Source organism: Berghia stephanieae, chromosome 2, assembly GCF_034508935.2.
Source record: "Berghia stephanieae isolate SIO BIC M18660-M18661 chromosome 2, UCSD_Bste_1.3, whole genome shotgun sequence".
NCBI classification, from domain to species: domain Eukaryota; kingdom Metazoa; phylum Mollusca; class Gastropoda; order Nudibranchia; family Aeolidiidae; genus Berghia; species Berghia stephanieae.
Genome location: NC_088361.1, coordinates 123,767,650 through 123,781,700, shown reverse-complemented (window position 1 = coordinate 123,781,700; position 14,051 = coordinate 123,767,650). Strand labels below are relative to the sequence as shown.

Genomic DNA, 14,051 nt, shown 5'->3' with positions numbered 1-14,051 from the left:
AACCTGACGACACGATGCATTTTTTTCCAATCATCTGTGTTAAAATTGTGAGTGATGCTCAGGATATGTGGGCTGTTTACTCCGGGTGATTTGTAAGAATTAAAGGTGGCTATGGGTCTTCGGTTCACGGTCAGCGGTTGATTTCAGGGCCAAAATATACTTTATTTTAAATTTTCGAGTCAAAAATAGAACAACTTAAATGTTTAATGGACTCGTTTTAATAAAATGTACAATAACTTAATTACTGGCGTAATTTTCAAAAGTGTATGCACTGTATGTCGATAGAAGAACTGAAACCCATACTATAAAATAATAGTTAAAAGGGCATCCATGTCAACAGTTAGTTTAACAGGCATAGCTTTTTTTTTTTTTTTGTTTGTTTGTTGCTTTAGGTCTCTTCCAACACAAATGAGGTTATATGAGAGACCGCTGAAACAAAAAAACAAGCAATCTAACAAAAATAGTACAAATGTAAATCAAAATCATAACCTAAAGATATCATAAGCTAAATTATAAATAACCAAGAACAAACAGGCAGAAGATTTACAGAAAAAAAAATATCCCCTGTCAAAAATACAATCACAAACCAAAGAAGCAGGATAGGCTAGTAAAGAGAAGAAGAAACGACATCACTATCGGATCGTACACCCATGCGAACATCATAGGTATATGATTCAAGGGTGATGCTCCCATCCAACCATGCGCAACAGGCATAGCAACAAGGTCATAGCAACAAGGCCACAGAAGTCTGGTTTTTTTTCGGAGACATAGCGAGTGACTAAATCACTAAATCACCACAAATAAGCTTCAGGCACTCATAAACAAGTGCCTCAGAAACATCCTTAACATTAGCCAGACGTCATCATCACTAACGAAGAACTGCACCAGTCACCTATTGAAACAGAAATAAAGAAAAGGAAATGGGGCTGGATTGGCCATACCCTCAGGAAGTCTACAAGCAATATCACCAGGCTGGCTTTGGACTGGACCCCGCAAGAAAAGAGGAGGGTTGGTCGGCCACAGCAGACATGGCGATGAAGCATTGAGACTGAGTTGAAGGCAGCCGGACAAACCTGGGCCCATATAATATAAGGGGGACCTCAAAAAATTGAGTCAGTCAGATGGAAGAGAGCTGTTCGGTCCTGTTCCATGAGGAATCAAAAGGCCTTAGTCAAGTAAGTCAAGCCAAGATCCTCTCATTTCACACCAGGGACGAAAGTTATAGTTATAATAGAATATGAAGTGGGATAGTAGACACTCTCCGTCTCAACTCTGAGGTTCACAGACAAATACTTTGACAAGGAACTCAAAATTACACTCCAACTTGTATTTGTATATAAAATAAACTCATAATTTACAAATCCTCCCCTTTTATTATCCTGGGTTTTTTATTTCCCCTCATGATTCTTTTTATCTCCTCTATCCATTTAACAAACTGTAGTTATCACGCCCCAGGGAGATTTTTTATATACGTGTTGGATTGAATTTTAATTATATTTATATATATAAAGAAAAACAAAAAATATCATTTACCAAATTTTATTAGCCCTGTCAATGATAATGAAACATGAATTTATCGTGAAGACTCTAGAACAATACGAGTCAATGGAAAGGCATGATGTCGAAAACAATGTCAATTCAATGATTTAAATAAAATGAAAGATAAATTACAAATGAATTAAAGAGAGTTGAAATTAGGTATGATGTGTGAAGGGGCAAGGTGGATGAAATTTATAAACACAAGCATAATGAATTACAAGTACCAAACTATATATAATCATAATTAATGACAGACTGCAAAAGAAATATTTGCCAAACAAAATGTCAATATATATATATATAATATATATAAAATAACTCTCTTCACCATTCATCCATTGTATTGCTGAGAAATGAACATGTTTAATGACTACAGACCAAAAAAACAACAACAAAAACTGTATAAAATAATAAAACAACTTATGTTGTTTGCTTTTGTTTTCAAGGGTTTTACGGCGCTTGCAACACATTTAGGTTATATCAGCGCCAGTAAATAGGAAAAAAATGGGATAGTAAAAAGTTCTAGAATTACAATTAAAGCAGCCAAGAGAAAGTAAGACAAAGGGGAACTGGGAACAAATAGGGATCAGATGTAGATTCCAGGAGCATACCACCAATGTATTTAGTTTGAGATCTCTGGACACAAGCACAAAATCCAACAAAGAGGAACACACTCAAATGCTTATGGTTTTGTTTTTAAGGGTTTTACGGCGCTTGCAACACATTTAGGTTATATCAGCGCCAGTAAAAAGGAAGAAAATGGGATAGTAAAAAGTTCTAGAATTACAAATAAAGCACCCAAGAAAAAGTAAGACATAGGGGAACTGGAAACAAATAGGGATCAGATGTAGATTCCAAGAGCACACTATCAAAGTACTTAGTTTGAGACCACCTATAAGTCTCATCCGGACACAAGCACAAAATCCAACAAAGAAGAACACACTCAAATGCTTACATTATAAATTCAAAATAACAAATGTAATAATACATAACAGAGACATGATTTACAAGGAAAAAAATATCATCTCCCAAAACAATAACTATATGCATTTGACTGTTTCCCTCCCAGCTAGGACTCCGGCCAGGACAAAACCAAGTAATCTCATTCCAAGACAAAGACAGAAAGCATGTTGGAAAACAGATATAAGGGGATAGAAGACACAGTATGTACCCCCCTGCCCACTATGTGAGGTCAGGAACCCCACCCAGCACTCAAATGCTTACATTATACATTTAAAATACCGTAACAAATATAATAATACATAACAGAGAGATGATTTACAAGGAAAAAATATCATCTCCCAAAACAATAACTATGCAATTGACTGTTTCCCTCCCAGCCAGGACAAAACCAAGTAGTAATCTCATTCCAAGTTAAGTTGTAGTTAAGTTTTTAAGGGTTTTACGGCGCTTGCAACACATTTAGGTTATATCAGCGCCAGTAAAAACGAAGAAAATGGGATAGTAAAAAGTTCTAGAATTACAATTAAAGCACCCAAGAAAAAGTAAGACAAAGGGGAATTGAGAACAAATAGGGATCAGATGTAGATTCCAAGAGCACACCACCAGTGTACTTAGTTTGAAATCACCTACAAGTCTCATCCAGACACAAGCACAAAATCCAACAAAGAGGAACACACTCAAATGCTTACATTATACATTCAAAATAAAAATAATAATACATAACAGAGAGATGATTTACAAGGAAAAAAAATATCATCTCCCAAAACAATAACTGCATTTGACTGTTTCCCTCCCAGCTAGGACTCCGGCCAGTGCCAGGACAAAACCAAGTAATCTCATTCCGAGACAAAGACAGAAAGCATGTTGGATAACAGATATAAGGGGATAGAAGACACAGTATGTACCTCCCTGCCCGCTATGGGAGCGGGCCAATGTCAATGAACTCTCTGCCCACCATGGGATTTCTGGGGAGGGGGGGTTCGGCGCTTGCAACACACTTAGGTCATTTCAATTTCAGCACCAGTAAAAAGGAAGGAAATGGGATGGTGAAAACATTCAAGAATTATAGGTGAAGGAAGCCAAGAAAAAATAAGACAGACGGGAATGGTACAAATAGGGAACAGATGTAGATTCCAAGAACACATTATCATTGTACTTCTTTTGAGATAACCTAACAGTCTCATCCAGACACAAGCACACTAAGAGGAATACACTCAAATGTTTACAAATCAAATATGTAAATAAAACCGAATACAGTACACAACAGAGAGATGATTTACAAGTGAAAAAAAATATCATCTCCCAAAACTCTTAACTTTACACTCGACTGTTTCCCTCCCAGCCAGGGCCAGGACAAAACTAAGTAACCTCATTCCACAACAAAAACAGAAAGCATGTTGGAAAACAGATAAAGGGGGATAAAAGACACAGTGAGTACCTCCCTGACCACTATGGGAGTAAAACAGGGATTCTATGTTGTTTAAAGCTTTGTAAAATAAAATCTGATTTCAAGAGAAGAAAATGTACAGTGTATAAACGTAAATTGCAAGATTAGGTTATTTTTGCATAAATAATTTCTTCGATGCCTCCACTTTTGGATAGATGTGAAACAAAAGTTGTTTTTTTAAAAGCTAAATTTTAAACTTGTCAAAGTTAGCGAGCAAAAATTAATTTTGATTTCACTAGAATGAGTGACAGGCCTACGGTAAATGGGCCGAGTTTAAGTTGCAGATCTGAAGTTAAAAGCACCAAAGAAAAAGTAAGACAAAGATGACTGGTTCAAATAGACACCAGAAAACTTGAACAAGCAATCCAGTGATGCGCTATTTTGACATTAGCCACAGGTCCCATACAGACACTAGCAAAGAATTCTGCTGTAAAAGATAAAATCAAATGTTTCAGAGTGCAATATATCAGATACTGAAAACTATTTAGGTACATAACAGAGAGAAAATTTAAAAGGAAAACAAATATCTCAAAAAACTATACACGTGAGTGCCTCCCTCTCAGCTACAGATCCCGCCACGACCAGGAAAAAACTAAGCAACGTCAATCTAGAACAAAGAATAGAGCAACATGGAACGGGGAAACAGATATAGGGCTGGCATGGCATTCTTTTGCATCGCTTGCGACCGCGTTACAGCCTGCAGCTGCAAAAAATCGCAAAATCTGTAATTTTTTTGCACATTTTCGAGATTTTGCAGAGAAAAAAAAGAAAGAAAAGAAAACAATAAATAAATATTTTTTTAAGAAGGCAAAAAAGCACCCCAAAAAACGAATGTTTTCCTTTTAATTTGATAGCTCATGTAGAACGTGAAAGAAAGATAGTTAATCAAGAGTAGTTTCTTTTTTACTATCTTATTTTCTTCTATTTTACTGACATTTATATAACCTTACATTTGTTGCAAGCGCAGTGAAACCCTTGAAAACAAATACCTTTCTGTTTCACGAACTAATTATGGGTTTTTAGGAAAATTAACCGCAAATTTTTTGCAAATTTTGCTGTTTTTAGCTTGCAAAATTTGGGAATTCCCTTGCAAAATTAGGGATTTTTTTTTTTTTGCAAAAAACCGCCATGTCAGATAGGGGGACAGAAGACTTAGCAAGAGTGAGGTCAAAAGACCCCATCAAAAAAGTAAAGCATTTTAACTAGATAGTTTTACTCAATATTTAAAGACAAATGTCATTGTTTGAAAAGTGATCTTAGCCAAAAATTCGAATACAACATATTCTTAGAATTGGAAAGTTTGCGACTGAAGCAATCGAAATGTTAGTAATATAAGGATCTCCAAAATAGTCGTTAGATTAAAGCCTAATGCTCGTTTTCACATATCCTAATTATTTCAAAGTGAATTAGCAGTCTGTTTTCTTCACTTTGAAAACATCCTGTCTCTCACAAAATGTATATCCATTTGTTGATAGTCTCCTGCCCAGAAAAGGAACTACAGAACAAAGTTATTAAGTTAAAGCACATGGAATAGACAAAGGGTAGGAAGCAGAAGAGATAACAAGGAAGTAAACTACTACATAATCCATCAGCCCATTCTGCTACATTTCCCAACCTTAAGGAAAATTCCTCTCACTGCTTATCTTTCAGCCATAGTGCTAAATATCCCAGCACCATTCAAGGACGAGGAGAAAAACACTCATGGGAGGGGAAGATATAAAGAGGAGGGTAGAGAAAACAAAAAGAGTTGACACCACATAGTAGTAGTAGGTTGAACTGTCTCATTACTACTTACTAGGTATTCTAGACCCGTCATTTCCTGAATAACAGAGCTGAAAATCCACAATTTTCATCCAATTTCATTTTTAGCTATTGATAGTTTAATTTACAGGGATAAAAATGGAATCAATGAAAATATAATCTCTTCATTCACATTATGCCCTGTTTGTTGTTTGTTAAGAAAATTAGTATATTAGACAATACAATGTTTGCACTCATCCAACCTAAACTACGATTCAAATCTTCAAGATGCACCCAGGAACACTAATAACAAGTAAATCAACAACATTCAGAACTGAAGTTAGATAATGCTCAATTGACAGTTGCATAACAGATATAAAATAACAGATCCAACATGTGAACAATAATTTTTATCAGAATTTACCCAAAAAAAAACAATCTTTGCTAAACTGAGAGTTGAGAGAATATAAGCCAAATCTTAAAAAATCAACATTCCCCACAGCAATATATCCCAACAATGGCCTTGAAAAATCAAAGTCCCCTGACACCAAAAAATGAGATAAAGTCGCATAGAAGGGAGATAGAAGAGACAATTCAATACAAGGTACAACTACCAAATGTCTCATAACGAAATATCTTCTTATGTATGGTTTGCAAAGAACACAACCTAAGAATTTGTTAGATAAGCTATAGCTCTCTTTGATCTGACCCTACATCATGTTAAACATTCTGAGTCTTGAACAAAAAAAAAGACACAAATATTTGAATTGGTAAAACAATGCTTTTTTTTAAATTATCAAAACTGGATTTTTTTTAATGGAAAAAGTAGACCAGAATCCTGTCTTTTTGATATTAAGTTGCATTGTACGTCTTCTTACAATGTCAGAACGCAAATTCAGAACATATTTTACACAAATATATTAAACCAAATTGTGAGCCATATCAAAACACCCAATCCTTTACAACACCTTTGGCTCACGATTGTGAGGCAATTTGGTAATAAGTACTATGTGACAAACCTTTGATTTTCTTTATGAAACGTCAGATATGCTTAAGGCTACAATAAACAGCCTGACAATCATACACGGCCTACCTAAGACCCCAAAGTAATTCAAAGATTTCCTTTGCCACCAAAGTATTTTGTTCTGAAAACAATGTGTCACATTACCTAACAGTTATATATTTTTAGAAACTCCCTAACTAATCTTTAGAATTAGAAATGATTTTTTTTTTCAAGATAATGATTTTAAAAACTCCATCATATTAAAAAAACTTATCAGAGGCTACACATTCCCTACTTCCCATAAAACAAAAAATTGACATATGCAATAGCTCTATTAAATATATATATATTTAAAAAAACAACATATCCATACAATTACAATACAGCTGTACAGGAACAGAACAAAAGTTATGTATCATTAGAATGGCAAAATCTCTAAGGAACTTTCCCTGGCCATGAATTCTCTCAAACAAATACTATAATAAGCAAATCCATACAAAGTTAACACAATTTACAAGAAAGGATGGAAACTAAACACTCATCGTCTCCCTAACATTGTATCTTCATCACTGTTTCCAAGGCATGCTCCCTCTGGGAATCATATCTAATAGATACTGCCTTTGTAAATCCTGGGCCTTTGCAAAAGGGAGTTGATATGTGAATGGGGCACGATGTGAGAAGGCCTGGAGGCCTAAAGGTTGTCCTGCTCTCAGCTGGGCTTGTTGAGCCTGTTGTAGTAGGTTTTGGTGTTGGCGAATATGCTCAGCACTGGTCCTGAAACCTGCAGCAGCAGCAACAGCAGCATTAGCAGCGGCAGCAGCAGCAGCATTTGGCCCAGAGATCATTGGAGATGACGACCTATGTGACTGAGAGCTGCTGCTTCCTGTAGAGGGAGTGGGAGGTGTTGGTGTTGATGCCTGCATGCGTTCTATTTCTTGTTCTTGCTGCAGGGCCTTCACAAATGCTGACTTCAAGCGATTTGTATGCTCTTGTTTCAGTGCTTTCTTTTGATTCGTTGTAACACAATGCTCACAAATCACATTCTTTGATCCTGGCTTTTCACGTTTCCAGACAGGTGTGAAATCTGACTGGCACTGGACACATGTGAAAGGAGTGCAAACAAAGCGCTCATCAGGATTCTTCTGACCTCTGGCTATGAGTTGGAAATCAATCATATGGTTAACTACCTCTTCTAGACCTAACAATAAGACAAAATCTGGACATGCGAGTGATGGAATGAAATTCATCTCTGGTGGGGGAGGTTTGGGTGGAGGGATCTGAAGTAAGGTCTTTTCTAATTGTTTTCGTAAGGCTTGTTTGGCTGCTGCCTGACGTTGGGCTGGTGTTTGAGTGTCTTGTGGAGGAGGTTGAGGTGCTGGAGGAGGTTGAGACTGCACAGCCTGCTTCATTGGAGGTGTCTGCTGCTGGTGTTGTTGCATTTGTTGTTGATTGCGATTGTTGCTGCTACCACTGTTATTGTATCTGTTCATGTTTTGATGAGCATTTGATCGAGAATGTTGCTGTTGCTGCTGAGAATGATGCAACTGCTGCTGCTGTGGTAGATTATTTCCTCTTTGGCTCACGACAAGGGGAGGTGGTCCTCCAGGCTGAGAATGGCTTCGAGACTGGCCACCAGGCATGGCATGATTACGCTGCATGTTATGAATGTTTTGATTATTGTGGGGCAATTTTACTGACTGGGATGGATGGGTGCCTTTGACAAGAGGGGGTGGTCCACCATGTTGTCGCATCTGTTGTGACTGCTGTTGAGCAGCTAACTTCATTGCCGATGAGGTTGAGGATGACTGGAGATTTGATTCGTGCACAGGAGTCAATTGACTCTGGCGTAATTTCTTGAGGAGAACTAGGGTGGCTTCTTCATTACGAAGTTGGTTTTGCAACTCTTTAATTTTCTTCAAGTAATGCATTCTTTTGCTCAAATTCTTTTCCTTGAGGTCAACCTCTTCATCTGACAACATGATAATGTCAGATGAGTCTGAATGACTGGGTTTTAAACCATTGATAACATTTTCCTTTTCACTACTTTCACTTTTATTTGTTTCCGATTCAGCATCCTCCTCTTTTATCACAACCATTTTTTCCTCTTCTGCATTACTTTTATCTTTCTCCTCACTACATTCAATCTTTTCTTCCATTCCACAGACAACCTCTTTCTTTATATCACTTTCGACATCTTTTGAAGCCTGTAAATCGCCAGAATCATTACAAACTTCACCCTTAATCATGGTTTCAGACTCATTCACTGAAGACATTGTATCGTTGGGTCCATTCACATCCATTTTAGAATCAGTCATTCCATTTTCTATTTTGCAATTTTCAGTTTTGTTATCAGAGCAGTTGTTACTTTCTTCAATTTCAGCTTCCTCCACCTCTTCATTTGCCTCCTTGACAGCATTTGGTGAATTAGTTTTATTATCTGGATCACCAGCATTAGAATCTGATGCTTTTTTATTTAATTCTGGTTTCTCACTATCATTTACTTCCATACTTTCAACACTGTCATTCTGAATTTCACCATTGCAATTATCTTGTATATCTCTGTTTTCCTTGGCATCAATTTCTTTAACCCCATTTTCTTTATCAAGATCGTTACTAGTCGAGTCATTATTACTTGCAGTGGGAGAGACTGAGCCTGTTTTTTCTTTATTCACTTCATGCTGAGAGTCAGTATCTACTTCACCGTTTTCTTCTTTCTCTTTCACTGGAGAGGCAGGCTGGTTTTTAAGACCTTCATCCAACTTTGACCTGGTCAAGTAAAAAAAAATAATTTTAAAAGATAAAATGATTTTAGTGAGGAGCTCATCATTATGATCAGTGAACAGTGCAGCACGGAAATCTCGAACAAGTCAGGACCGAACCTAATAGTTCAAGATTTCTGTGTCAACTAATTTATAATGAAGAAGAATGTGAGGGAGATAAATGAATGGTTTTGGTAAATCTCATTATTATAAGGTTTAATGTGTCTGTCTAATTCAGTGGTGGAATAAGGTTTTACTTTGCATGTGCTGTTGCTTTAATACAAAGACAAAAGCCAGCACAAGACATTATTGATTATACTTATACACTCGGCATACAAACCTACCAATCCAGTACAACTCACTATCCCTCCTCCTTTACACCTCTCCTCTCATCCCATCCACCCCACCCTCTATCACTTGTTTGATTTTAATATGTAACAGTAACAGCCATCAAGTACATAAGACACTGGTCAAAAATGTTTTGCAAACCCCCCTCCACACTCACTACACACAAATGCACACTCTTTTCAGATAAACACACTTAATGCCAATTGGTTTTACACAAACATCGGCAAAAGAATTTTATCAATAAAAACGTGAAAGTGAATTTCAAGTTTAATCAAAATTTCTGAGTCAGTCGCTGAAAGTGTTCCGAGATTTCTGTGTTGCCAATACTATGAAAATAGAGGGAATAAAAGAGTAATTGAGACGGGTTGAGATTTCCTTGCTGCACTGTAACTTTTTCTTTATCTTTCTCTATGTTTATGGTGGTGGTGTGTGGTAGGGATGGCATAATGGTAGATGTGATACTATAAAGGTGTGGATGGTGAGGATAGAGAACATATAATATGGTGTTGTGTAGGGATTTGTGACTATGGTCTTGGTGGCAGTGTGCTATAATAGTAATCAGTGAAGATAATGGCAATTTGTCAAAAAGAAGGAAAATGTATCAGTCCATCGGTCAAATTAAAAAAAAAATAATAAAATAAAACATTATAGTATATTATATTATTACTTCAAACATAACTTACTTTATGTAAATTTTTAATGAATTGTCCTTTCCTTAAAACGATTTTTTTCAAATACATTCTACTATTAAAGAGATTTAAAATTAACTTTAGGTCAAATGGCCTGAAATTATTTGCTTTTACTTGTATTATCTTTGTTTATTGGAACCAAGTGGTTACAGATCAAATAAGACAAGTATGATCTTTAATAAATTAAAATTGTTAAACAAAGGTAAAAGGAGTAGGGAGTGCGATAAAGTGGAGATGACTGTAGTTACTAATCTGCTTGCTATAAAAGAGGTATCCTCGCTCACTGGTTTAAAAAATATAATATTACTTGGATAACTCCTCAAGATAACACCACCAAATAGGAGGAAATTTTTCTCCAACCATTGAGAAAGAGAATAGATTACCAATTTTCAAATCATATGGTTTGTTGATGCTGATGATGTGGTGGTGGTGGTAGTTGTAGTAGCGGTGGTAGGAGTGATGATGTGGTGGTGGAGGTTATAGCAGTGGTTGTAGGAATGGTGGTGTGGTGGTGGTAGAAATTATGAAGTGGTGGTAGGAAAGAAAGATGATGTGGTGGTGGTGGTGGTGGGAATGATGACGTGGTGGTAGTTGGATGGTGATGTGACTGTTGGTTGTAGTGGTGGTGGTTGGGATGATGTGGTGGTGGTGGGGATTATGTGGTGATGGTGGTTATAGTAGTGGAGGTAGGAATGATGATGTGACAAAGATAGTTATAGTAGTTGTGGTACGAAATGATGATGACACGGTGGTGGTGGTGGTGGTAGAGATGATGATGTAGTAGTGATGATGGTTGTAGTAGTCGTGGTAGTGATGATGATGTGGTGGTGGTGGTTGTAGTAGTAGTAGTCTTGATGAGGTGGTGGTGGTTGTAGTAATTGTGATAGCGATGATGATGTGGTGGTAGTGGCTGTAGTAGTCGTGGTTGTGATGATGTGATTGTTGTAGTAGTAGTAGTGTTTGTAGTGATGATGTGGTGGTGGTGTAGCTGAAAGATGTGGTTGGTGGTGGTTGTAGTAGTATTGGTAGTGATGATGATGTGGTGGCAGTGGTTGTAGTAGTAGTGGTAGTGATGATGATGTGGTGGTGGTGGTGATTGTAGTAGGAATGGCAGTGATGATGATGTAATGGCGGTGGTTGCAGTATTCGTGGCAGTAATGATAATGTGGCTAGTCAGTGGCTGTAGTAGTAGCAGTAGTGAAGATGATGAGAAAGTGATGGCAGTTGTAGTATTGATGATGTGGTGGTGGTGATTGTAGTTGTGTTGGTTGTTGTACTAGTAGTGGCAGTGATGATGGTGTGGTGGTCGTGATGATGTGGTGGTTGTGGCTCTAACAATAGTGGTAGTGTTGATGATGAAGAGGTGATTGTTGTAGTGTGTTTGTAGTGATGATGATGTGGTGGTTGTGGTTGTAGTAGTTGTGGTAGTAATTATGTGGTGGTGGTGATTGTAGTGATGATAGTGATGTAGAGTTATGGTGGTTGTAATATTATTGGTAGTGATAATGATGTAGTGTTGGTGGTTGTAGTAGCATTGGTAGATGATGATGTGGTGCTGGTGGTGGTGGTTGTAGTAGTAGTAGTGACAGTGATGATAGTGTGATGGTAGATCCTTGGAACAATATGACCTCACCTAATTTTTTTTCTGCTTGTCCGGTGATACTGGAGTCTATTTAAATTTATCACCAAAAAAAAATAAATCAATATATCAGTACTGATATCTGCTGTGAAAGGAGAAAAAAAATGTCTTGACAAAATTTATAAAATTTTAAGTTCTTCCCATCAATAGAGAACTGGGATGAAATTTACAGACTTCGACTTTTAGCTGGTAAAATCTGTTGATCTTATCTTTGACATGTCTAAGATGATGGTGAAAATTTTGGGATCAGATTACCTTTTAGAAGAACTGCTTTCTTCATCATCATTCGGGTCAGATTCATGTTGCCTCTTGTTGTCAGATGTGTTGGCTAGACTGATATCCGACATCTTTGGAGATCTGCAATCAAAGACAATAAAACAACAACAACAAAAAAACAATTCAAATTCAAATTCAAAACCAGCAGCAATGTAAGAAAAAGAAAATAGTACTACAGTCCAGATAATCGCAACACCTTTGAATCAGTGAAAATGTTGTGATTAACTAAAGAGTTTCCTCTCCACTATTTCAACATTTTTGGAGGGGCCGTGTTTTTTGGCACAAGTTCTGTCTAAGTTGATTTACTAGATGAACTGAACTTGTTGACGATTTGAAGTTTTTTTCTTTCTGTAATGTGATATTGTTCCTCTAATTACGGGAAGCCATATTTCTCAGTCTTCATGGGCTTTTTTTCCAAGCTGAGGTATCTTTTGGTCAATTTCAGATAAAATAAGACACTGTTTTCATTCTTTTGTTCTCAACATTTGTAAGAGTCAAAAAGAGATTAACGGTGATGAGAGACAATAAGATAACACTCAGCCTCTTCTTACAGCTGCCATTGTCTGCCTGTTGTCAAGCACGGCCCCTTGCCTCCTATCTTATGGTCCCAGATGACCGTACAAACCCATACTGCAAATCTCTGACCTCTTTTGGATAATAGAGTGGTGATTAAGTAATATAGCATTAAACCCTGCCCACTCTCGATTCTTCAACCTGTCATGATTTCGTTTATGATGAAATCTAGTCATGAGATTTTGTTTGATTGATTTCTTGAATTTGCCAAAAAAAGGTAGATTCCAAGAGCAAACTATCAATGTACTTAGTTTGAGATCACCTAAACCCATTAAAAGGAATACATTCAGATGATTAAATTAAAATATAGTAAAGAAAACAAACAATCAAAACAGAACAGACAATTGATTTACACAGGGAAAAAATATAATCTCCTAAAACTAATATTTATTATTTCCAATTGACTGTTTCCCTCTCAGTAAAAGACTCCTACCAGGGCTAGGACAAAAGTAAAGAATCTCATCCCCGGTCAAAGACAGAAAGGAACCTAAAAAAGAAAATGTAATATAGGAGGGAGGAGAGAAGACACGGCTAATGTTGACCCCCCCCCCCCCCCCCCCATTTTTTTTATCTGAGTTAACTATGATGCTATGCTATGACCAGAGAAATAATCTCCTCCCAACATTTAACATAGCAAGGGGAGAAAGAAAATTTAACAACTGATGAGAAGTTCAAGATAAAAGAGTTCTCTGCCTGAACTACCTGCAATCATAACAATCAAACTACATTTCCATTTATTTACTTATTGTTTGGATTGCATACTTTATTTTCATTGCTATTTCTTCGGTCCTCTTCTTAATCTTAAGATTCACATTTACTTTATATAATTTTACTTCGTTCTGCATCCTTGAAGCTACAAACAATAAAGTGCACGTGAGTGATGAAGTTTGCCCTCAAACTCAACAAACTCAAAACTAAAAAAAAATAATTAATAAACAAAAATAAAAAAGCAGACTTTTGTCTGGGAACCACTGGAAAACTGGAAAAGCGTAAATTTTCCAATCTAATTATTCAAGCTTGTTAATTTGATGCCCAGTGAACTCGAGGAACATGGGACAACACAAAACATAGAGCC

General features: G+C 36.7%; 1 protein-coding gene across 2 annotated transcripts in view; it reads right to left on the bottom strand.

The window, feature by feature from the left end:
* Positions 1-1,523: 1,523 nt before the first annotated feature.
* LOC144966496 (uncharacterized) overlaps positions 1,524-14,051 on the bottom strand; it is a 13,080-nt gene continuing 552 nt past the window's right edge. The window contains exons 1-3 of one of the 2 annotated variants that reach the window (XM_078903103.1): positions 13,932-14,051; positions 12,383-12,484; positions 1,524-9,458 (exon numbers count right to left, since the gene is read on the bottom strand). The exon at positions 13,932-14,051 is cut by the window's right edge and continues 403 nt beyond it. In XM_078903103.1, coding sequence (XP_078759229.1) covers positions 7,259-9,458; positions 12,383-12,474 — 2,292 coding nt within the window. In that variant the 5' untranslated portion in view covers positions 12,475-12,484; positions 13,932-14,051 and the 3' untranslated portion in view covers positions 1,524-7,258. The remainder of the gene's footprint in view (positions 9,459-12,382; positions 12,485-13,931) is intronic. The other variant, XM_078903102.1, reaches the window with a different exon arrangement.